General features: G+C 38.4%; 3 protein-coding genes across 3 annotated transcripts; 2 read left to right on the top strand and 1 right to left on the bottom strand.

Moving 5' to 3' along the window:
- Positions 1-1,834: 1,834 nt before the first annotated feature.
- LOC106329502 (putative cysteine-rich receptor-like protein kinase 31) lies at positions 1,835-4,375 on the bottom strand. The gene is made up of 6 exons (XM_013768177.1): positions 3,399-4,375; positions 3,198-3,319; positions 2,901-3,111; positions 2,564-2,801; positions 2,308-2,464; positions 1,835-2,231 (listed from the first exon to the last, which is right to left on the bottom strand). Exons 1-6 carry the CDS (start codon positions 4,333-4,335, stop codon positions 1,920-1,922), a joined length of 1,977 nt encoding a protein of 658 aa, XP_013623631.1. The 5' UTR covers positions 4,336-4,375; the 3' UTR covers positions 1,835-1,919.
- Positions 4,376-9,658: 5,283 nt separating this feature from the next.
- Positions 9,659-10,180, top strand: LOC106330041. The gene has a single exon (XM_013768605.1). The coding sequence runs from the start codon at positions 9,659-9,661 to the stop codon at positions 10,178-10,180; it is 522 nt and encodes a 173-aa protein (XP_013624059.1).
- A 6,889-nt stretch (positions 10,181-17,069) lies between these two features.
- Positions 17,070-21,520, top strand: LOC106335179 (eukaryotic translation initiation factor 3 subunit A-like). The gene is made up of 13 exons (XM_013773625.1): positions 17,070-17,158; positions 17,390-17,477; positions 17,562-18,043; positions 18,113-18,328; positions 18,395-18,763; positions 18,846-18,875; positions 18,950-19,177; positions 19,282-19,443; positions 19,526-19,954; positions 20,034-20,240; positions 20,335-20,415; positions 20,502-20,703; positions 20,795-21,520. The coding sequence occupies exons 2-13, from the start codon at positions 17,432-17,434 to the stop codon at positions 21,286-21,288; spliced, it is 2,946 nt and encodes a 981-aa protein (XP_013629079.1). The 5' UTR covers positions 17,070-17,158; positions 17,390-17,431; the 3' UTR covers positions 21,289-21,520.
- The last annotated feature ends 1,734 nt before the right edge of the window (positions 21,521-23,254 follow it).

The following is a 23,254-nucleotide window of genomic DNA, read 5'->3' as shown; positions in this document are numbered from 1 at the left end:
AGGTTATAAAAGAAAAAGCGTATTCAATGATTTTGTTGAGTTTGCCGGATGAAATCATCATCGAGGTTTTAGGTATTGATACTGCATCTTGTTTTTGGTCGAAGTTAAAGAGCATATACATGACAAAGTCTCTGACTAAGAAGCTACTTCTGAAACAATGTATTCGCTTTGAGGATGCATGAAAGTGCATAACTTCAGGATCACTGATATATACCATGGTTTTAACCACTTTTGAACATGGTATAAGTCCTTTAAAGAGTATTTGTTATGTGTTTTGAGCCATTTTAAATTCATTTCAGGTCTAGGTATGCTTTGGATCTTTGGAGCTTGAGGAAGTACACTACTAAGGGTATCGATCGACTCTGTCAACAGAAATCATCTCCAACTTGATCTTTGGAGCTTGAGGAAGTATGAACCTCAAAAGATCAAGTTGGAGATGATTTCTGTTGACAGAGTCGATCGATACCCTTAGTAGTGTCGATTGACACCCCCCTCCTTGCTTCACGTGAAAATTCAACTTTGTAGAGATATATCAGAATGCTTAGAAATTTCTCTTAATTGCAAAAGAAGTCAAATCGTGTTTTATGTTAACTCTGAGGTTTTTGAGATTTTTGTAAGACAGACTTGGATACTGCAGGGAGATTAGGAATTATTGTGGAGAGAAAGATCTGAACTCATACTTGAGAGAGGATTTGGAACTCCAGTGTTGTTTACTTATATCTATTATGCATTTTATTCAGATTTTGATTTGTGGTTTCTCAATTATCTCTGAGTAATCCGTTTGTTAGATTTAAGGTTCTTCAAAGGTTATTGAATAAATTGATAGACTTGATAAGATTGTTAGAGTAATCAATTAGTTTCTCAATTAATTATATTGAATATAGACGCAAGGTGGACTCTCTCTCCCCGGCAAGATGCAAGCCTCTCGTTTCTGGCTATCGAAAGGTCTTTTATGGGAATATGCTCCCTCGGGTGTTGAAGCCACATGTCAAGTATATCATTCCAATCATTTGGCACCTGCTAACTTGGTATTCAGTTGGAATTCGCATTATAAGACTTTTTGATGGGTTAGGAATAGGTTTTACTCTTGTTTTTAGTGGTAGAATTAGGTGGCGTAAGAGACGGTTTGTCCCGGGTCTTTGGATGAATTTGTTCTCGCAGTGGTGAAAATACAATATCACTTCAATTAGGTAGTGTAGAATCCTTATAAGTGTTTATAAGTGTTCATAGGTGTTAGTAGATTTTGGTATTGTATGTGGGGTTAAAATTTTGAAGAGGTTGTAATCTTGTTAATGAAAGCAGATCATGTTTGAGAAAGAAAATGTCAATGGTATGTTTTTCGTTCATTCATTAATGGTCAAGTTTTCTTTTCATTCGTTAGTGTTAGTTTTTTATTCATCATTAGTGATTAATTTTATATAGTCAGTTGTTACTTGGAGGATAATTATAGCTAGTCATTAAAGCTGCAAGATTACACATATACGTTGGAAATTTAAAAAAAAAACTATTTACCCTCTTGGAAGCATATGCCAATTTCTAGAAGAAGGCTAACATTTGATCAAGGAAATAGTGCATAAAGTTTCAAGTAAAGTTGTGGGGTTAAATTAAACCTTAATAGACTTGCGGATTCCAAATGGATTTTCTTATGTTACAGTCAAGGACTGCAAATGACAACTAAACTAATCCCTAAGAATTTTTTTTAATTAATTAAAATTGACAATAATGTATGTAGTATGTACGTACCTAGCTAATTGAGAAAGTTGCAGTATCCAACACATACAAAATAATTTATATCTTAAAAAATCTTTACAAACAGGATTTGGAAACTGGACTTGCCTGTGCCGTAAGGAAAATGATACCCACAAATTTTTGGGAATGATACACACAATTGTCATATATGGAGAGAATAAGCAAGAATTTCATCGAGGAGTGACTATAGAATAAGAAACAGAGTTGAATCTAGAATGGCCCGGCTCGGATCCATAGGTTAAAGGGTCTAAATTGGATCTGTTCCTGAGGAAACATCCAGGTGCTCGAGGCATAGGTAGGACAGTGGAGCTATTGGTAAGCATTTGAAATATTGTAGACATCTCTGGACGGTGTGCAGGAGTCTCTTGAACACATAATAGTCCTATATGGATGGATCTAATGACTTCATCCTTCTCATAATTTTCCCTAATCGCAGGGTCGATGAGATCTAAATGTGCTTCATTGTTCCAAAGCCTCCAAACCTGGTTAAACAACTCATATTTAGGAGATGATCACAATTAAAATAAATTAAGATTTTGATTTGATTTTTTTTCTCACATGTGTCACCATATTTCCACCAGAATCATCATCAATATGATAGAAGCTACTGTTCTTCTTGCCACAAACAATCTCCAGAATCAATACTCCAAAGCTATAGACATCAGATTTGGTAGAGAAATGGCCGCACGTCACATACTCTGGAGGCATGTAACCGCTGCAAATTACACAAAACAATGTTCATGTTTAATAAGAAACAGAAAGTGTTTATCGGTATTTGTGTTCCTTTTAAGTAAAGAGAATGGTAAATACTAACAAGGTTCCAACAACTCTTCCTGTGGTGTCTTCAGTTTGATCCACTCTAAAGTTCCTTGCCATTCCAAAATCTGCTATTTTAGGATTCATATCAGAATCGAGAAGAATGTTACTCGCTTTGATGTCACGGTGTATGATAGTGAGCCTTGAGTCTTGGTGAAGATAGAGAAGCCCTCTCGTAATCCCTCCGATGATGTTGTACCGTCTTCTCCAGTCTAGCTGGCTCTTCTTTGTTGGATCTGCATTAAAGTAAGACTTTAAGAGAATATACTAAAAGGAATATAAATTAAACATATATATATATATATATATATATATATATTGTTTATTGTTATTACCAAAGAGGAAATAATCAAGGCTCTTGTTTGGGACAAACTCGTAGACAAGTATTCGTTCATCTCTTTCTAAGCAAAACCCATGAAGCCTAACAAGATTCTTGTGTTGAAGCTTAGCCACAATCACAACCTCGTTCTTGAACTCTTGTGTGCCTTGTCCTGAATTTCTTGATAGCCGCTTCACCGCAATCTCGGTTTCATTTGGTAGCATTCCCTACAAATGTGCATATGAATAGCTTCTTATTTCTTAGCTTCGATGACAATTTAGCAGTCATAGATACAAGTATAGCTTATATATACCTTATAAACTTCACCGAATCCGCCTTGGCCAAGCTTGTTATTCGTTGAAAATTTATCTGTTGCCGCTTCAATTGTCGCAAAATCATATTGTAGGGACTGTGGACTAGTCATGTCATCATCAGCTGTCACAACATAGAGATGATGGTGTTACTATTATGCAATCCAAATAGGTAAAAATATAAACTTGAAAAGGTAACTCACTTTGAAGTTTTAACTTCTTATGCAATCTCTTCCAAATAACTAATCCAAAAGCAAGCAGCACCACAAATGTAACCACAGAAATAACAATCGCCACAATAGCTCTTGTAGCAATCTTTTTTCCATCTGGAGGAGGAGGAGCAGGAGGGGGAGGAGTAGGAGGTGGCGGAGCAGGTTTGGAATGCGTGTCATTAAAAGCATCAAAGGCACCAAGGTATGCATAACCATCCCACTGGAAAAAGCAGACCGGCTTTCCAACACTTCCACCTATGTACCCATTGCAGCATCTTTGGTAGGCACGTACATTTTCTTGAAGACAAGCTTCACATTCCTTAGAAGATATCCCCGGAATACACTGCATCAGCGCGTAAACATTATCATCAAGTCTCTCACCTATCCGAGGGGATACATCAGCTAGGTATCGAGATGGGGACTGACCGACTCGGGTGATCATAGATTCCATGAACGAGTTCCATACTCTAGTATAAGTTGTAACGTTACCCGTGTACATTCCAGTATCGTATTCTGCTTGTGTCGGCTCTAGATCGCTCCGGTTGAAAAACGATATGTTGGAGTAGCGAACGAAACAGAGAGTCTTGTCGGCTCTCCAGTCCCATGAGTTGGTCTGGTTCGGACAACTTTCTAGTAAACCATCGGATGCGGTTTGGATACAATCGGAACAGACCTCTGGATCAGTCCCTGGGATGCAGAGGCCTAAGGCATAGATCTTTCCAGGGGCTTCACCAACCGAGACGTTGTAGTAGCCGTTTCTAGAACTTACTTGGGATGCAAGAGTTGAGAGAACGAGACGACGGTTTGTATCGTAAGCACTGTTTGGTCTGAAAAACAGAGAGTTCCCACATCTTTGCGCAGACACAAAGCCGAAGCTAACGGCTAGCACAAAACAGAGGATTATTGACAAGAGATTGTTTAAAAACATTTTTAAAAAAGATTGATGATTTTGGTTAGATCAAAACATATTTTTGATCTAAATAAGACATTTCCACTACAGTAGCGTTGATTTTGGGTCAAATTAGCTTGCATGTTTAGAATTGTCGTCAAGTCAATATTGGCAGACGTTTGGATAAATTCAAATATTTTATTAAGGATGAAGTAATCATGCTCCAATTATCAGTTCTCCACGACCAGCAGCCCTTCGATAAAGTCTTTAAAGTGACGTTGGAACTTACGAAGGCAGCCAATAATATTACTACTAAATATGTCAACTTTATGATTAGAAGATTCGAAATAATTTGATGAAACTGAAGTTTGTCAACTTTATACATTAGAAAATTATTAACAGTTTTATGAAACAGAAGTTAGGTAAATTAAAGTCAAATTAACAAGACTTATGATTATTACACATGCCACTCAGCACTAAATTAAATAAAATTTTTTGTTTCATTGTGCACAGAGTTTGAAAACTAGCTAGAGTTACTTTACTACAGGAAAAATTGTACGGAGTGTGATTGTAAACGTGCTGAGGTTATACTTCAGAGTGCAGTATAGCAAGAATTCAACGAGGAGTCAGTTTGATCGTTGCGTTGTCAATAGAACAAGGAACAGACTTGCTACTAGATTGGCCTGGCTCGGATCCATACGTGAAAGGGCCCAAATTGGGTTGGTTCCCGAAGAAAAATACAGGTGGGTGAGGCACATGTAGAACAATAGAACTAATTGGTGAACTTGACAAAGAAAAAAGGTTCACTTCGACTTGAAAACGCACCATTTTGGTCTGAGGGTGATTTTGGAAGCGATTTGCGAAAGGGTTTTGAGGATGGATTTGGCGGCGCCGGGTTCACATGTCTCGCCGGAGGGAGTCACGGGTGGAAAGGAGATTTGCGACGAGGGTTCTGCAGTCCGAAAATCAGGAAATCTTGCAGAATTGAAAAAAATTCCGAGCTGGGTTTCTGTTGCGCAAGATAAGAAGGTTTTGAAGAAGTATGATGTTGCGGTCTCTCACAAGGATGGTCTGCATTTGGTCGAGATCCCGGATGAGGTTTTGGACAGTTCAACTCCACTGTGGGAGGATTTCATTGTCAGAAAGTTTCTGAATGTATCTCCACATGTAGCGAAGATTCACATGGTTGTGAATAAGATCTGGAGTGGATGAATCTACAAAGGTGGAAGTATTTGAAGTTAACGCAACGACAATGAGGTTCAGGGTTTCGAACCCGAAATCAAGGGAGAAGATCTTGCGCAGAGGCATGTGGAACATTGTTGGAGTCCCAATGGTTGTGACTAAATGGACACCAAGATCAGAGGAAGAGAGGCAGGAGGAAGAAGCGACTCCAATGTGGGTTCACCTACACAGAGTTCCACTGCATATGTACTCTTGGGAGGGGCTCAGCTTCATAACAAGTGCAGTGGGCTTCCCTGTAAAGTTGCATCCGGAGACGATCGCGTGCTCCAACTTTGAAGTAGCAAAAGTTTTTGCTAAGGTTGATGTCTCAAAGGCCCTGCCTAAAGAGATAAAGTTCTCAAAGAATGGAAAGGAGTTTGTGGTGGAATTTCAATTCCCCTGGCTTCCGTCTAAATGTAAGCTATGCAATAAGTGGGGTCACACTGAAGAAGTCTGCTTGACAAAAGGGAAAGCTAAAGCCATAGGGAAGGAGAATGACGCGGTTTTGGCTACTACTACTCATTAGGAAGTCTACAAAGGGGATGAGGTTCAGGCTGTAAACATTGAAGTAACAACATAAGAGGAGAAATCAAAGGAGGTGGAGACACAAAAGGAGGCAGAGAAGGTGGAAAATGGGGAAAATATAGCTCCAGGAGTAACAAGTAATTGGTCACTGGTTTCTCCAGCGAAAGTTGGCAGATCTCCAGGGCGAGCTCTCCAAAATCAATTAGAGGATCTTCACATTTCTGCTTCGAAATTCTCAGTTCTTAGTATTGATGATGAAGAAGAGGAGGGTGAAATCAAGGAGAAGGAGCTAGAGGGTTCAAGAGAGGAGGCTCCCGAAAGTAATGGAAGCAAAGGGGAAGAGAAGGAGTTGGAAGTGGCAGCTCATACTTCTACTAATCAGGAAGAGGAACATGCTACAGATAAGAATGTCACAAAGCGTGTACTGAGTTCAGCAAAAGGGTTCAAAGAGAAGAAGGCTAACTCAGTGGATACAAATCCAATGGCAATGAGCACAAGGTATTCTCGACGCCATCTTTAATATGTCGAGCTTCTTTTGGAATGTGCGCGGCTTCAACAAAACTTTGAAACATTCTGTGGTTACTCAGTGGCTAAGCAATAAAAATTTGGAGTTTGGGTGTATTTTGGAGACAAGAGTTAAAGAAATTAAGGCATGAAGGATATTAAGTTCGGTGTTCAAAAACTGGTCTTATATGACCAACTATGAGCACAGTCAGGGAGGAAGGATTTGGTTACTTTGGAGAGATACAGTCTGTATGACACCAGTGTACAAAACGGACCAGTTAATCACTTGTTCGGTTGCATTGCACGGTGAGGAAGAGTTTTTTTGCACGTTTGTTTATGCTAGCAATCAGGCTGAAGGAAGGAAGGAGCTATGGAAGATTTATGTCATCACCATAATTCTCTAATGTTCCAGAATAAAGCTTGGCTAATTATGGGAGATTTCAACGAGATACTAGATGGAGGTGAACATTCGGGAGCTGATAGAGGAGTGAGATCTTCAATTGGCATGAGAGACTTTCAGAACATGGCTCTCCACTGTCATCTGTCTGATATGGGGCATCAGAGGCCGTTGCTCACCTGGTGCAACAAGAGAGAAGAAGGGCTAGTTTGTAAGAAGTTGGATAGGGTTCTAATAAATGATGTGGCCTTGCACATATTTGCAAACGCTTATTCTGTTTTCAAGCCGGGTGGCTGCTCTGATCACATGCGGTGTATGATCCATATTCGGCATCCATTTAAGTATGTAAACGCTGTAGGTAGGCTACCTAACTTCCTAGCTATGGTAAAGGAGTACTAGGAAGCAACTGAGCTACTTTTTCTCTCCACGTCCCGCAATGTTCCGGATTTCATAGAAGCTTAAGAATCTAAAGCCGCTAATCAGAGAGCTAGGCAGAGAGAAGTTGGGGAATTTGACCGTAAGAACAAAAGAATCTCATAGTCTACTCTGTGAAAAGCAGAAGAATTCATTAGCAAACCCGAATGTGGAGGCGGTCCAGGAAGAGGCTGAAGCTTATGAGAAGTGGCTACATGTCGCGGAGTTAGAGGAGGATTTCCTTAAGCAGAGGTCCAAACTCCATTGACTGGATGTGGGAGACCAAAATAACAAGACCTTTCATAACTCGATCAGAGCTAGACAAGCTCAAAATACTATGAGGGAGATTCGATGTTCTGATGGTCGGGTTATGTCGAAGCATTTGGAGATTAAGATCGAGGCTGAGAGATACTTCTCGGAGGTGTTGAATCAGACTCCGGCCAGTTATCAAGGTGCTACGGTAGAGGAGAAGAAGGACCTGCTTAATTTTATATGTTCAACTGAGGATTGTCGTATGTTGGAAGCTGAAGTTATTGCAGGGGAGATCAGGAAGGTTCTATTCTCCATGCCATCAAATAAATCCCCGGGGCCTTACGGGTTTCCTTGTGAATTCTTCAAGACTTCATGGCCAGTTTTAGCTCAGGATTTCACAATAGCGGTTCAGTCGGTCTTCCAGTTGGGGTTCCTTTCGAAAGGCATCAATTCCACAGTCCTAGCTCTTATCCCAAAGAAAGATGCTGCTGTGGAGATGAGAGATTATACACCCATTGCGTGTTGCAATGTGGTCTATAAGGTGGTGTCAAAAATCATTGCAAACCGGCTGAAGGGTATTTTGCCAAAGATAATATCTGAAAATCAGTCTGCGTTCGTGAAGGGAAGACTGCTGATGGAAAATGTGTTGTTGGCATCTGAGCTAGTGGAAGATTACCACAAAGAACAGATCTCTCCACGATGTACGATGAAGATCAACATTTGAAAGGCGTTTGACTCGGTTTAGTGGTCATTTCTCCTAAACAGTTTAGTGGCAATGGTTTTCCCTCTGCGGTTCATCCACTGGATCAAGCTATGTGTCACTACTCCTTCATTCTCAGTCCAAGTTAACGGAGAGTTAGCGGGTTATTTCCAAAGTTTCCGGGGTCTGAGGCAGGGATGTTCGTTCTCTCCCTATTTGTTTGTACTGTGTATGAACGTCTTGTCATATAAAATTGACAAAGCTGCGAGGGAAAAGAAGTTCAAGCTCCACATGCGCTCTCAATCTCTTGAACTCACACACCTTTGTTTCGCCGACGATCTAATGGTATTTGTGGAAGGTTCAAAAGCTTCAACTGAAGGGGCGCTGGAGGTCTTTGATGAGTTCACAGTTTGGTCTGGCCTATCAATCAGTTTAGAGAAATCTTCCATATTCATGGCGGGTATAATAGAGGGTGAAAGAGGCAGGATTCTAGCAAATTTCCCCTTCGCGGAAGGCGTCTTACCGGTCCATTACTTGGGCATGCCTCTCATGACTCATGCCATGAGTAGACAAGACTTCTTGCCTCTGCTTGAAAAGATAAGGGGCCGCATAAGCACTTGGGCCAGTAGGTTTCTTTCGTATGCGGAAAGGCTTCTTCTGATTAAATCTATTCTGCTCAATATTGTAAACTTCTGGGCAGCAATCTTTAGACTTCCGAGTCAATGTATCAAAGAAATTGAGTAGCTCTGCTCCGCTTTTCTTTGGACAGGACTGGTACTAAAGTCCACTGGAGCAAAAGTGGCTTGGAAAGATCTCTGCAAGCCACAACATGAGGGAGGGTTAGGGATCCGAGCTCTCAAAGAAGTAAACAAGGTTTATGGTCTGAAGCTAATCTAGAGAATGCTGGCTGATGACTCTCTTTGGGGCAGATGGATTAAAACTAATTTGCTTAAAAAGAAGAGCTTTTGGCAAGTCAATGAAAACACCCAAGTTGGATCTTGGATTTGGAGGAAGATGCTCAAACCAAGAAGTATAGCTAAAACGTTCTATATGAAAGAAGTGGGGAATGGGCACCATACATCCTTCTGGTACGATAGCTGGTCTGATAAAAGGGTGATGTTTGAATTGCTTGAGGAAAGAGGAACTATAGATTTGGGAATTCAAAGAGAAGCCACAGTGGAGGAGGCTTTTCATAATCATAGGAGGAGGAAAAGGCACATAAGAGCACTCTTAAATGATATTGAAAAGGAGTTGGAGAACACTAAACGGAAGCAGTGTAACACAGATAAGGATGTTGCCTTGTGGAGAAGGAACTCAGGTTATAAACCAAAGTTCACAACCTATGAGACATGACAGCTGGCAAGAGAAGCTGGGGTGCCGGTATTTGGTTCTCTCAGGCTACGCCAAAATTCGCTTTCATGGCTTGGATCACAATGAAGGACAGGTTAGCTACTATGGATCGTGTTTTTGGTTGGTGTCAAGGGGTAGACACTACATGCGTTCTATGTAATAACGCACCAGAATCCAGAAACCATCTCTTCTTTGATTGTTCCTTCTCATCTCAACTTTGGGAACATCTTACGAGGGGGTTTCTGCATAGCTCCTTCTCCACTAATTGGGATGCAGTTGTGAGGTTGATCATTGCTCCAGGCATGGAAAAACAGAAAAGGTTATGTCTCAGATACGCGTTTCAAACTACTCTGTATAAGCTGTGGAGAGAACGAAACAAGCGGCGACACGGTGAAAGGGCTCTTCCACTGCAGGTGCTGTCTAAACTCACTGACAAAGCTATCCATAACAAGTTAAGCCTACTACAATCCAAACGAGTTAAAGGTCATATCTTGCAATACTGTTTTAGTACAAGGCTGTAAATATGGTAGACAGTTTTGCTAGGTGATAGATTCTTGAGTTTTGGGTTTCTGTAAAGGGGAAGGGGAAGGTAAAGGAGTAGGAGTAGCAATTTTTTAAACCAAAGAACCACTTGATGTAAACAGGTTTTTTGATGAATAAATTTAGCATTCTTTCAAAAAAAAAAAGATAGAACTAATTGGTAACCATCTGAAATATTATTAACATGTCTGGTTGATACATTATGCTTGTTATGGACGATGAAACAAGTCCGGTTTTAGTATTTTTTTGGTATTTCGAGTCTCTTTGAGTTATTGGAGGTTTAGATATATTTTGGACAAAATTGAAGATTCTGGAGCATCTTGGAACATAAAGAAAATTGTAGCCGAAGAGAACACTTCAAGATTTATGCTTTGGACATGGTGTCGATCGATACCATCCATTGGTGTCGGTCGACACCAATCCACTAACAACACTTCTAGACGAGTTTTTAACAAGTTTCAAGAAATTGAAAATTGGCCCAAAGTTTTTAATTATTTGCAAATATGTACTTTTCGTGTTTTAGACTATACTGTATTTAGGTTTTTAAAAGTGACTGTAACATGATTCATACTTGGAGACGGTGAAGGAAGCAGTAGAAAGACCGGAGAAACGCCTTGAACGAAGCCACAACGAAAAATGCGAGACTCGACCAGATCTCTTGGGAAATAAAATGGAGCAATTCGATTCACACCAGATAAAGCTAATTCAGAGCCCATATTAGAAGAAGATCGAAACTATAGTGAATCCAGAGCGGCCGCCAAAAACAACAAGGACATGCAAGCAGGTGAAAGAGCCCTCACAAACACAAATCAACGCTAACAACAAAAGAAACGGTGGACAAAACAAAGACGAGAGAGGAATCCACTCAAAAGATCTCGATCCAGATTGATGACAAGATGTATAAGTAGATGAACCACATCATCGATTAAGAAAATTCAGTACATCTACCTGAAAAACGGATTGAATCCCGACTTTGACAGAGACTTAACAATATATGAAGAGAAACAAAAAGAGAAACCGGCTCCGGTGCTAAATAAGCTACCATAGCCGATCACCAGAAAAAGTAAAATTAATCTCAAGGAGGAGAGATTCTTAGAGATATGTTTTTAGAGATATGAAAAGAGACCAAATGTATTTAGTGGGTTTAAAATGTGTGTTTTCATTTAAACTTATTTAGTTTGATGGGTTTTAAATAGATAGTAATTAGGTAACTTTAGTAAAACATTGATGGGGATCATGTTAATTTGTTTAACTAAATACAATACTAAATAAAAGTAATTAAAACCTTTTGTCAAAAATAAAATAAAAACAAAAGAAATTATAACTTTTCTAATCATTTTTCAACTTTTTTTTGTTAAAATTCAATTTTCAGAAAGAAAACAAATCAACAAATTAACTCAAACATTTTTTTTTTAAAAACACTCTTAATTTTCTTAAAAAAGATTTGTACAATTAATTTTTATTCAAAATAGTTTTACATCATAAATATCAATAAAAATCCCTTATATACTAAAGCACAAGTCATTTTACCAATTATATTTTGACACATGGAATATGCTATACAAATTAAATAAAAAATAAAATTGCAAAAACATTCAAATGCAATAAACTGTTTCGTGTTTTCTATTTTTCAATATAAAATAAAAATTCATAATATTCCTTACAATGTGGCCATGATTCCACGATCCTAAAAACTGCCTAATCTTTTAGATAAAAAGAAAGAACACGATTGGAGGAAGCTATAAGTAATGTGCCCATGATCAGTTTATTTATTTTAATGTGCCCATGGTCAGTTTATATGTACGCTGCGGGCTAAAAAAAAGACTGTTGGAATGGAGATGGATGCTACAATGGAGATATATAAGACGAGGAAGATGGTTCAAGCATCGGAAGTCAAAGCTAACCAGTTGGGTCTTGAGAGAAGTGAGCAGCTTAGAAAGCTTTACCGCCATAGCAAAGTCTACAATACCGCCGATAGCAAAGTCTTCCTTCGCTCTCTTCTGGCTAAGTAAGTTTTTTGAGTAATTTTTAGTGACTGCAAATGCTAACGCTATAACTGAAAACGTTACTTTTTGTGTGGCATTTTTTTTCTCTGTTAAGATTGCTTCGCTTCTCACAGTGGTGTGCTTTCCATTTCTTGGAGGAGTCACGACCAAACATGTAAGCTAATATTTTTATATTTATTTTTTAAAATAGGCCGTTTGGACGCATATAAGACGAACCCAATCAACATGCAGTTACAAACTTTCAATATATATATATGCAGTTACAAAATAAAATTAATTTTTGCAATTATCAAAATTTAGCACAAATGGGAAAAGTATTTCTGGCAAGTTTATTAAACAACATATTTATAATTTTATTAATTAAGTTAATAGAAATAGCCCAGAAAAAATCCCATCAGAGAAAAGTTTTAAATTCTCCGACCTTTTTAATCAATATTGTCATAAATCTAAATATGTACATTTCCAGCAGTTATAATTGAAAAATGAAAGTTAATTCATTAAAGAAAAAAATAATGAAAGTTAATTCATATTAAATAAAAAAAATAATGAAAGTTAAAAGGACTAATTTACTGGGAACTTAAAACACACGTACAAAACCTTTAGAATGCAAACCACCACAAGAAGAAAAGAAAAAAGGGAAAACATGGAGATATAAGGCACAAATGGAGTATAAGTTGAACAATCAAGTAAGAAATTCAGGGGCTAGAAAAAACATAAAGATCAAGATTTCCTTACTTTTTTGTGTGTTTATTTTTTTTTATCAACTTTTAGTGTGTTTATAACTTATAAAAATGTTTTGATATTATTTTTGTTTAACTTCAGATCCAAATATTAATTTATACTTCTAATTAGTTTCTATTTTTATTTATAGATTGAAGCAAAACAACTCCAAGTAAGTATTACAACGAAAAAAGAAAACATAAAGGAAAAGAAATACTACAATATATGCTAAGGTCAGGTATCTACAAAATTAAGATTAGTATTTAAACTGTACTTATTCAAGAGATAGGCTATCCTTCAATCTTATTCACTACAAGAAAACACAACATTAACGACGGCGAAATTCGTAGTAATTTCGTCGTAAAATCAGCTTTACGAGGAATTAGCGAAGAAATACGTTTCGTCGTTATTTGTTCGTCGTAACACATATTTCATCGCTAATTCGTCGTAAACTAGCGAGAAAACGTTTCCTCGTAAAGACAAAGCAAAGTATTTGTCGTAAAAACCACGTAACCCTTCCACGTAAGGGGGACCTACATTTCCTCGTAAATACCTCGAAAATATTTTCTCGTAAATAACACGTAAATGTTTCCACGTCAAATACTCGTTAATCTTTCCTCGTAGTGTTGACGTAAATCTTTTACTCGTTAATTCCTCGTAAAATTTCCACGTAAGGTTGTCGTAATTTAGCTACGAATTTACTTCGACTTTATATTTTCCAAATTAAAAAAAAAATTATTTAATTATTTAATAAAAATCTAATTAAAAAAGAATATTAAATACGAAAATAATTTATACATAAATAATTTTTGAATTTATAATACAACCAACGAAAAGAAAAAAAAACTAAGGGCCGTTCATCCCCGGTAGAATTCCTCACTTCTCCTCTCTACATCCGCGTCGGCATGTGTGTCGGATGATGACTCACCTAAAATTAACATCAACAATAATTAACAAATTCTATAATTAACAAATTCTATAAATCTAACTAAGTTCCCTACATTAACCACCTAATCAACACTAATTAACATAAAATCCGTAAAACTATCTAAATTCCCTACACTAAGCACCTAATCTACCTAAACTAATCAAATTAGAGAGGAAATAGAGATCGTACCATAGCTACGAAAGGAAGAAGAAGTTGAGACGAAATGGGAAGTGAGAACTCCCGTGTATATATAGGAAATTATGAAACGTCGTAAATTCCTCGTAAAGTTACGAGGAACTCGCGAGGCCCGTGTTTTTATTTACGAGGAACTCGGAAGGCCCGTATTTCGTTTCCTCGTAACATCGTCGTTAATTTACGAGGAATTAGCAAGGCCCGCTTTTATTTTTACGAGGAATGAACGAGGCCCGCGTTTTTTTATTACGAGGTCTTTACGACGATTTCTGCTTACGTGGAATTAACGAGTGCCGCGTTCTTTATTTTAAGAATCGTCGTAAGTTCCTCGTTAATTTAAATAACTACGTTTATGTTTAAATCCCTAAAATCCAAAACCCGAAACCCCATCTTCCTTATCTTCCTTATCTTCTACTTCATATATTCCAAACTCCAACCCCATCCTCCCTTTAACCTCAATCTCTTCTATCCATTCCAAACCCCAAATTCTAAAACCACAATTCCTTAACTAATAATCTCAATCTCTTCTTTCTAATTCAAACCCCATTACTCAAAATCAAATTATATAAAATAGATTTCCATGATTAAATCCATCAAATCACATGCCTTAAGTCTGAAAATCAATCATATTAAAACACAAATACATCAATCAGATATATCGACATTCTCGTAATCACTAGAAACATCATCATTTTCATTAAACTCGTCTTAAACAGCTTCGTCCGTGGCATCGTCGGTAAAATCTTCGTACTCATGATTATGCGGATCAATGAGAAGGATGTCATCAATTTGTTGTTCAGGTACCTCGACTTCATCTATATGTTCTTCTTGCAATGGTGGTTTGTCTCCACTGATGATTCGTCCACGAGGTTTAACTTGGATCACGGCAAACCAATTTATTTCCGTTTTGTTTCCTCGTAACATCGTCGTTAATTTACGAGGAATTAGCGAGGTCCGCTTTTATTTTTACGAGGAATGAACGAGGCCCGCGTTTTTTTATTACGAGGTCTTTACAACGATTTCTGCTTACGTGGAATTAACGAGTGACGCGTTCTTTATTTTTAAGAATCGTCGTAAGTTCCTTGTTAATTTACGAGGAAATAACTACGTTTATGTTTAAATCCCTAAAATCCGAAACCTCAAACCCCATCTTCCTTATCTTCCTTATCTTCTTCATATATTCCAAACCCAACACCATCCTCCCTTTAACTTCAATCTCTTCTTTCCATTCCAAACCCCAAATTCTAAAACCACAATTCCTTAACTAATAATCTCATTCTCTTCTTTCTAATTCAAACCCCATTACTCAAAATCAAATTATATAAAATAGATTTCCATGATTAAATCCATCAAATCACATGCCTTAAGTCTGAAAATCAATCATATTAAAACACAAATACATCAATCGGATACATCGACATTCTCGTCATCACCAGAAACATCATCATTTTCATTAAACTCGTCTTCAACAGCTTCGTCTGTGGCATCGTCTGTAATATCTTCGTACTCATGATTATGCGGATCAATGAGAAGGATGTCATCAATTTGTTGTTCAGGTACCTCGACTTCATCTATATATTCTTCTTGCAATGGTGGTTCTTCTCCACTGAAGATTCGTCCATGGGGTGTAACTTGGATCACGGCAAACCAATTTATTCCCGTTTTGTTTCCTCATAACATCGTCGTTAATTTATTACGAGGTCTTTACGACGATTTCTGTTTACATGGAATTAACGAGTGCCGCGTTCTTTATTTTTAAGAATCGTCGTAAGTTCCTCGTTAATTTACGAGGAAATAACTACGTTTATGTTTAAATCCCTAAAATTCGAAACCCCAAACCCCATCTTCCTTATATTCCTTATCTTCTACTTCATATATTCCAAACCCCAAACCCCATCTTGCCTATCTTCCTTATCTTCTACTTCATATATTCGAAACCCCAACTCCATCCTCCCTTTAACCTCAATCTCTTCTTTCCATTCCAAACCCCAAATTCTAAAACCACAATTCCTTAACTAATAATCTCATTCTCTTCTTTCTAATTCAAACCCCATTACTCAAAATAAAATTATATAAAATAGATTTCCATGATTAAATCCATCAAATCACATGCATTAAGTCTGAAAATCAATCATATTAAAACACAAATACATCAATCGGATACATCGACATTCTCGTCATCACCAGAAACATCATCATTTTCATTAAACTCGTCTTCAACAGCTTCGTCTGTGGCATCGTCTGTAATATCTTCGTACTCATGATTATGCGGATCAATGAGAAGGATGTCATCAATTTGTTGTTCAGGTACCTCGACTTCATCTATATATTCATTTTTACGAGGAAATCGTTTCCTCGTTATTTTACGACAAACTGGCGTTGATTGTAAATTTCCTCGTAAGATTCTCGTAAAATCGACGTAAATTTACGAGGACAAATTTTCCTCGTAAATTTTCGTCGTTTATCTTGTGTTTTCTTGTAGTGATTTTTCATATGTAATGATTTTTTTCGTGGTCTTGGAATAAAGATTAAATATAAAACCCTCAAAATAACATTATTTCCATACTAAACAATATCTTAAAAATATATTTATTTTAAAAAATAATAATATCCGTGCATAGCACGGGAGATAATACTAGTTAGTTATAACTCTAAACTGATCAAAATGGCGAAAGTAATAGTCATAGGTCCAAATGGATTTACCCTATGAAACTATAAAACCAAAATTGCTCTAAAAGGTTCCGGGTTTAAATGGGATGGTTTAGGTGGGAAGGATTCACCTATTTTAACATCTCTAGGCTAGATACATCTAATGACCTCCTCATATTTCTCATATTATAGTGTTTTTTGTTGGTTCTGATTATATTTATCTAACTTAATAACACGATGATAAAATTTGACAAAGTTGAAATGCATAACACCAACTATGTAGAAAATGGACATCCGTAGATAATTGGGTTTTATAAACACTAAAAAGTTAAACGGGGTAATTTAGAAAAAAGATTGAAGATTCCGGTGTTATTTGCAAAATACAATCATATCCAATACAAGAAACCCTAGTCTGGCTGCTTCCATTTCCTCTCAACAACACTCTCATCATCACGGCGGACCAGGTTAGTTACAAGCTTCGTGTTCTGTTTCAGAAAACGACAGTGATTAGATCTCTACTCTTTCTTGTCCGACGGATCTCATCGAACTCATCTAGTCTGGATTTACATCAATTTATCGAATCTTTCGTGTTTTCTGATTGGAAGAGATTGAATTTAGGGTTTGGGCAAGATTAAGATTCACAAAAAAAAAAAAAACTCTCTTTGAATCAGTTTTATGCTTATTGATTTGTTCAGGCAAAGCTGAGAGTATCCTTTCCGTGTGAGCTTGTCTGAAACATGGCGCATTTTGCCAAACCTGAGAACGCATTGAAGCGTGCTGATGGTAAGTTTACAGAATTGACCTTTTAGTTCAATTAGGTCATCATGCCACCCATGAAATGACCTTTTTGTTAAATGTGTGTTGTAGAGTTGATCAATGTTGGACAGAAACAAGATGCCCTCCAGGCGCTTCACGATCTCATCACCTCCAAGAGGTACAGAGCATGGCAGAAGCCGCTCGAGAAGATCATGTTCAAGTATCTGGACCTTTGTGTCGACTTGAAGAGAGGTCGGTTCGCTAAAGATGGGTTGATCCAGTACCGTATCGTTTGCCAGCAAGTGAATGTGAGCTCGTTGGAGGAAGTCATCAAGCATTTCCTCCATCTTTCTACGGAGAAAGCTGAGCAGGCTCGCTCTCAGGCTGATGCCCTGGAGGAGGCACTTGATGTTGATGACCTTGAGGCTGACAGGAAGCCTGAAGATTTGCAGCTGAGTATTGTCAGTGGAGAGAAGGGGAAAGATAGATCTGACCGTGAGTTGGTTACCCCTTGGTTCAAGTTTCTGTGGGAGACTTACAGGACGGTGCTTGAGATATTGCGTAACAACTCAAAGTTGGAAGCACTTTATGCGGTTAGTTAAGCTTATTAGATTCTTGTGATATTAGTTGAATAAGATCTAAGTACACTTATTCTCTTGTAGATGACAGCACATAAGGCCTTCCAGTTCTGTAAGCAGTACAAGCGAACAACCGAGTTCCGCAGGCTTTGTGAAATCATTAGAAACCATTTGGCAAACCTGAACAAGTACAGAGACCAAAGGGACAGGCCTGACTTGTCAGCCCCAGAGAGCTTGCAGCTTTACCTGGACACAAGATTTGATCAGTTGAAAGTTGCTACTGAGCTTGGACTTTGGCAGGTATGTTTGGTCTCTACTTGTTCTGTCTTCTCTTTCATTTGTTGATGTATCTTCTTTTTTTTCCAGGAAGCTTTCCGTTCTGTTGAAGATATATATGGGTTAATGTGCATGGTCAAGAAAACGCCCAAGTCATCTTTGTTGATGGTCTACTATTCCAAATTGACTGAGATATTCTGGATTTCTTCTAGCCATCTGTACCATGCTTATGCATGGTTCAAGCTGTTTAGTCTGCAGAAAAATTTCAACAAGAACTTGAGCCAAAAGGATTTGCAGCTAATAGCATCATCTGTTGTCTTGGCGGCGTTATCTGTTCCGCCGTTTGATAGAGCTCAGAGTGCATCCCATATGGAGCTTGAAAATGAGAAAGAACGCAATTTGAGGATGGCCAACCTCATTGGTTTCAATCTTGAACCTAAATTTGAGGGCAGAGATATGGTAACATAGGCTCTGATGTTACTTTATTTTTATATATATATTCCAGATTTGTTATTTCTAATTCAATGCATTTCTTTTTCAGCTTTCAAGGTCAGCTCTTCTGTCAGAGCTGGTGAGTCTCTAGCAGCCACATCACATTACTGATATCCTTACAGGCATCTGATTTTGATGTTTCTGTACATTTAGGTTTCAAGAGGTGTTTTGAGCTGTGCATCACAGGAGGTCAAAGATCTTTTCCATGTTTTGGAGCATGAGTTTCACCCACTTGATCTTGGCTCCAAGATTCAGCCGTTGCTGGAAAAGATTTCCAAATCTGGTGGGAAGCTTTCATCAGCTCCTTCTTTGCCAGAAGTGCAACTCTCCCAGTATGTTCCTTCTTTGGAGAAGCTTGCTACTCTGAGGCTACTTCAACAGGTAAAGAATTCGCTCTTTGTTCTCTACTTTGTTGGGTTTAATATCCATTCAACCATTTTGGATTGGTCTTGTGGTTTATGCTGATTGTTTTTTTTTTTAATCAGGTGTCTAAGATATATCAGACTATACGAATTGAGAGTTTATCTCAGTTGGTCCCCTTCTTTGAATTCTCAGTGGTAGAGAAGATATCTGTTGATGCTGTGAAGAACAACTTTGTTGCCATGAAAGTTGATCACATGAAGGGTGTTGTTATTTTTGGCAATTTGGTAAGCCACTGTTGATGCTTTAGTGATATAACTCTTAACTATTCGACTCTTTTGGTAGATATAATCAACTTTTTTCAATCAGGGGATTGAGTCTGATGGACTGAAGGATCATCTGGCTGTTTTTGCTGAGTCTTTGAACAAAGTTAGAGCTATGCTGTATCCTGTCCCAAGTAAAGCATCAAAACTAGGTGGCATTGTACCGAACCTAGCAAAAACTGTTGAGAAGGAGCACAAGAGACTGCTTGCTCGGAAATCAATCATTGAAAAGAGGAAAGAGGATCAAGAGCGTCAGCAACTAGAAATGGAACGTGAGGAGGAACAGAAACGGCTTAAGCTTCAGAAGCTAACTGAGGAGGCAGAGCAAAAGAGACTTGCGGCAGAGCTTCTGGAGAGAAGGAAACAAAGAATCCTTAGAGAGATAGAGGAGAAGGAACTTGAGGAAGCTCAGGCGTTGCTGGAGGACACAGAGAAACGCATGAAAAAGGGAAAGAAAAAGACGCTTTTGGATGGAGTAAGTTTATTAAGACAATGTGTTGTGTATTATAGTTTGCGTGTTACTAATGTTTGTTGGCTTATAAACTAAATTGTAGGAGAAGGTGACAAAGCAAACTGTGATGGAGAGGGCCTTAACTGAGCAGCTCAAGGAAAGGCAGGAAATGGAGAAAAAACTCCAGAAACTTGCCAAAACTATGGATTATTTGGAACGAGCAAAGAGAGAAGAGGCTGCTCCATTGATTGAAGCTGCGTATCAGCGAAGACTGGTGGAGGAAAGAGAGTTTTATGAACGTGAGCAACAGGTAAAACGTTACTATTACAGTAGCTTTTCTTGCATTATAACTATGTTCTAAGTTGAAAGTATACGAGTTTCTTAAACGGTCCTCTCTTTTGCAGCGTGAAGTTGAACTCAGTAGAGAGCGTCATGAGAGTGACTTGAAGGAGAAGAACAGGTTGTCCAGAATGTTGGAGTTTAAGGTCCGTTTTCAAATGTCAAGTCGTATCTCTTAATTCTTCATATACATGTTTCCCAGCTGCTCATAATCAGATCTTTCTGTGTGCAGGAAACATTCCAAGGGGAAGTGATAGGTCGTAGACAAGCAGAGTTTGACAAAATAAGGACGGAGAGAGAGGAACGCATCAGCCAAATGATCCGAGCTAGGAAGCAAGAAAGGGATATCAAGAGGAAGCAGCTGTATTATCTGACAACTGAAGAAGAAAGAATAAGAAAGCTGCAAGAAGAAGAGGAAGCTCATAAGCGTGAAGGTGAGATCTGTTTTCCATTAAATTCACATCATTTTACATCGATGCTTGAGTTATATCTAATATTACCTTTCTTGTTTCAACTCTTATGTAGAAGCCGAGAAACGCAAGAAGCAAGAAGCTGAACACAAAGCAAAGCTGGATGAAATTGCTGAGAAGCAGAGGCAGAGAGAAAGAGAGCTGGAGGAGAAAGAGAAGAAGAGGCGAGAAGAGCTGTTAAAGGGAACAGACGCACCACCTGCTCGCCCTGCAGAGCCTACAGCTGCTCCTGCCGCTGCTGCACCACCAGCAGCAGCGCCAGCACAAGCCTCTGGTAAATATGTTCCTAGGTTCAAGCGTCAGACAGCTGAGGTCTCAGCACCAGCACAGACACCACCAGCTGCAGATTCTGACCGCTGGGGCAACCGTGGACCACCTCCAGCAGATGACCACTGGGGAAGCAACAGAGGAGGACCGTCACAGAAACCGGACCGTTGGGTCCCTGGGTCTAGAGGCAGTGACCGTCCAAGTGGTGGTGATGCTTGGCGAAGTGGTGAAGAACGCCGGTCTCCCTTTGGAAGCTCCAGGCCCAGGCCCGCCCAGCGTTGAGTAACATTTTTTTGGGTCCCCAGTTTCCTCCTTCTATTTAGCCAAATCTCTCTACTTTTGAGGATTAAATGAAACTTGCTCATGTCTGTTTTTTTTGGCTCTACACATGAAGTTTTTCCTTTCCTTGTTCGGTTAGTTTACCGTTTATCTTTGTGCTGTGGTTACTTTATACACTGAACAGCTTCTTTTATTCAACTTTTTGTATTATCGTTTAACTGTTGAATGTTTACTTCGTTAAACAGAGTATGGGTGAACAGAATATAAACTGAATCCAAATTTTGTACAATTAAATAATTTTATGGCCCTTTTTGTTGTTCATCAGCTTTAAGATTTCACTTTTGCTAAGAAGATTAGAAAGAAATAAATGTGGCCCTTCTTGTTGGAAATGAGCTACTCCATGGCTAAAAAAGTTACTAATGGAATGAAGTGTTTGTGGCATCATGTCAGAGAAAAGATTTGATGTAATGAAGTTAGATATTAGCTCAATGGCTTCCATCAGGAGCTTTGTCTCAGCATACAAGTCCTTGGACCTTCCGCAAAATCCTCCCGTGTAATCTACGTTATAATGAGCCAGTTTTATCACTTCTGATGCGACACGTCAGCAGGTAAGTTGACCCTTTTGAAAAAATGTCAAGTCTGTGGCTTGAATCCGGGTTACTATGATATAAACACCAACATTTATACCACTAAACTAAATGATACTTTGTACATTGATTACCGAAACTAATATATATTTATGAAGGATTTTTTATAGTGGATCCCACACATAACTGTAATGTTTCAATACTCACGTGTAACTTTGATCATCGAAACCTATTTAGTAAAATCTGCATTCTGGCCCAATAAAACCAATAAGTGGGCTAAATCTCTTTTGTATGTATCTAGGATTTTTATAGTACTCTGTCTCCACCGATAAACCGAAGCGTTACCCTTTTAGCTTATCAAAAAAAATTCTGAAACTTTTCATCTTCACCTTTCTATATCTCCAACGATCAGTTATGGTACCGTTTCACCTCTGAAACGATCCGTCTCAGTATATATAATTCCTCAAACAAACCTTGAGACCCATATCTCTTATTAAATTACTCCTAAATTGAACTGTCGCCGCATTTAGCCAACCTTCGAAGATGTCAGCCTCCAATGTTATTGTTGCTTAATCGGTCGTTGTCCTCGCCACCTTTCTCCGCCTAGAACATAGTACCCATGAAAAGGTATTAACAATTTGACTTTCTATGGAATACTATATACCATATTTGTTTAATCAATATTCAAGCTATCAGTTTTAATACTTTAAGCGTATGTTTCTCTGGGCAGAATTCCGAGATCCACGGTTCTATCCCAGTTCGTGTGAATCACTACCATCCATCGTTACGATAGGGGGTCGATCGTGAAAGTTGATTGATCGCTTTGAAGTTGTCCGATTAACTAATATGATGTAAACTCTGTTCTGATGGGCTATAACGGAAAGTTATTTGGTTGCTAGGACTAACAGAGGCTGCAAGGTTGGGTACGTCTCAGGCGGAGTTGAAGGACGGTACAACTAGAGCGCTTATTGTCTGGTTTTTGTCGTGCCAACGTGCTATGGAACTTAAGCCTTCCTAGGAGAATCCAGATCACTTCGAAACGTCGGCTGTCATTTTCAACAGGTACCACCAAGATGTAAATTTTTTTTTGTTTGTGGTGTGGTTCGACTCAAAATTTAAACTTTTGCTGATGAAATAATGATTTTGTGGATGCATGTCAATTAGATTTATGAGGCTACAAACTGTTCACTGTACATTGGCAGGGAACAATGGCTACGTATGGTTCAGTTGTAACACCGGTGTGGTGCAATGGGGATGGACATGGTAACCAAAGGTGTGCATAATGTTATTGAGTTCCTCAGCGATGATTCCCCTGACATGGATGTGATCGGAATCTCTGGTGAGTTCCTTTTGTATGTTATTGGTTTGATTTTAAAACAATG

This window comes from Brassica oleracea, chromosome C3 (assembly GCF_000695525.1).
Source record: "Brassica oleracea var. oleracea cultivar TO1000 chromosome C3, BOL, whole genome shotgun sequence".
In the NCBI taxonomy this organism is placed as follows: domain Eukaryota; kingdom Viridiplantae; phylum Streptophyta; class Magnoliopsida; order Brassicales; family Brassicaceae; genus Brassica; species Brassica oleracea.
This window is presented reverse-complemented; position numbering and strand designations above follow the sequence as displayed.

What these genes read in the sequence shown, in the direction of transcription:
- LOC106330041 (XM_013768605.1), top strand. Translation starts at nt 9,659, where the DNA reads ATGACAGCTGGCAAGAGAAGCTGGGGTGCCGGTATTTGGTTCTCTCAG.
- LOC106335179 (XM_013773625.1), top strand. Translation starts at nt 17,432, where the DNA reads ATGGCGCATTTTGCCAAACCTGAGAACGCATTGAAGCGTGCTGATG. An exon ending in CAGCTCTTCTGTCAGAGCTG is followed by an intron (nt 18,876 to 18,949) that starts GTGAGTCTCTAG and finishes CTGTACATTTAG; the next exon opens with GTTTCAAGAGGTGTTTTGAG. An exon ending in CTCTGAGGCTACTTCAACAG is followed by an intron (nt 19,178 to 19,281) that starts GTAAAGAATTCG and finishes TTTTTTAATCAG; the next exon opens with GTGTCTAAGATATATCAGAC.
- LOC106329502 (XM_013768177.1), bottom strand. Translation starts at nt 4,335, where the DNA reads ATGTTTTTAAACAATCTCTTGTCAATAATCCTCTGTTTTGTGCTAGCC. An exon ending in TAAGAAGTTAAAACTTCAAA is followed by an intron (nt 3,320 to 3,398) that starts GTGAGTTACCTT and finishes ATGTTGTGACAG; the next exon opens with CTGATGATGACATGACTAGT. An exon ending in CCTTGATTATTTCCTCTTTG is followed by an intron (nt 2,802 to 2,900) that starts GTAATAACAATA and finishes ACTTTAATGCAG; the next exon opens with ATCCAACAAAGAAGAGCCAG.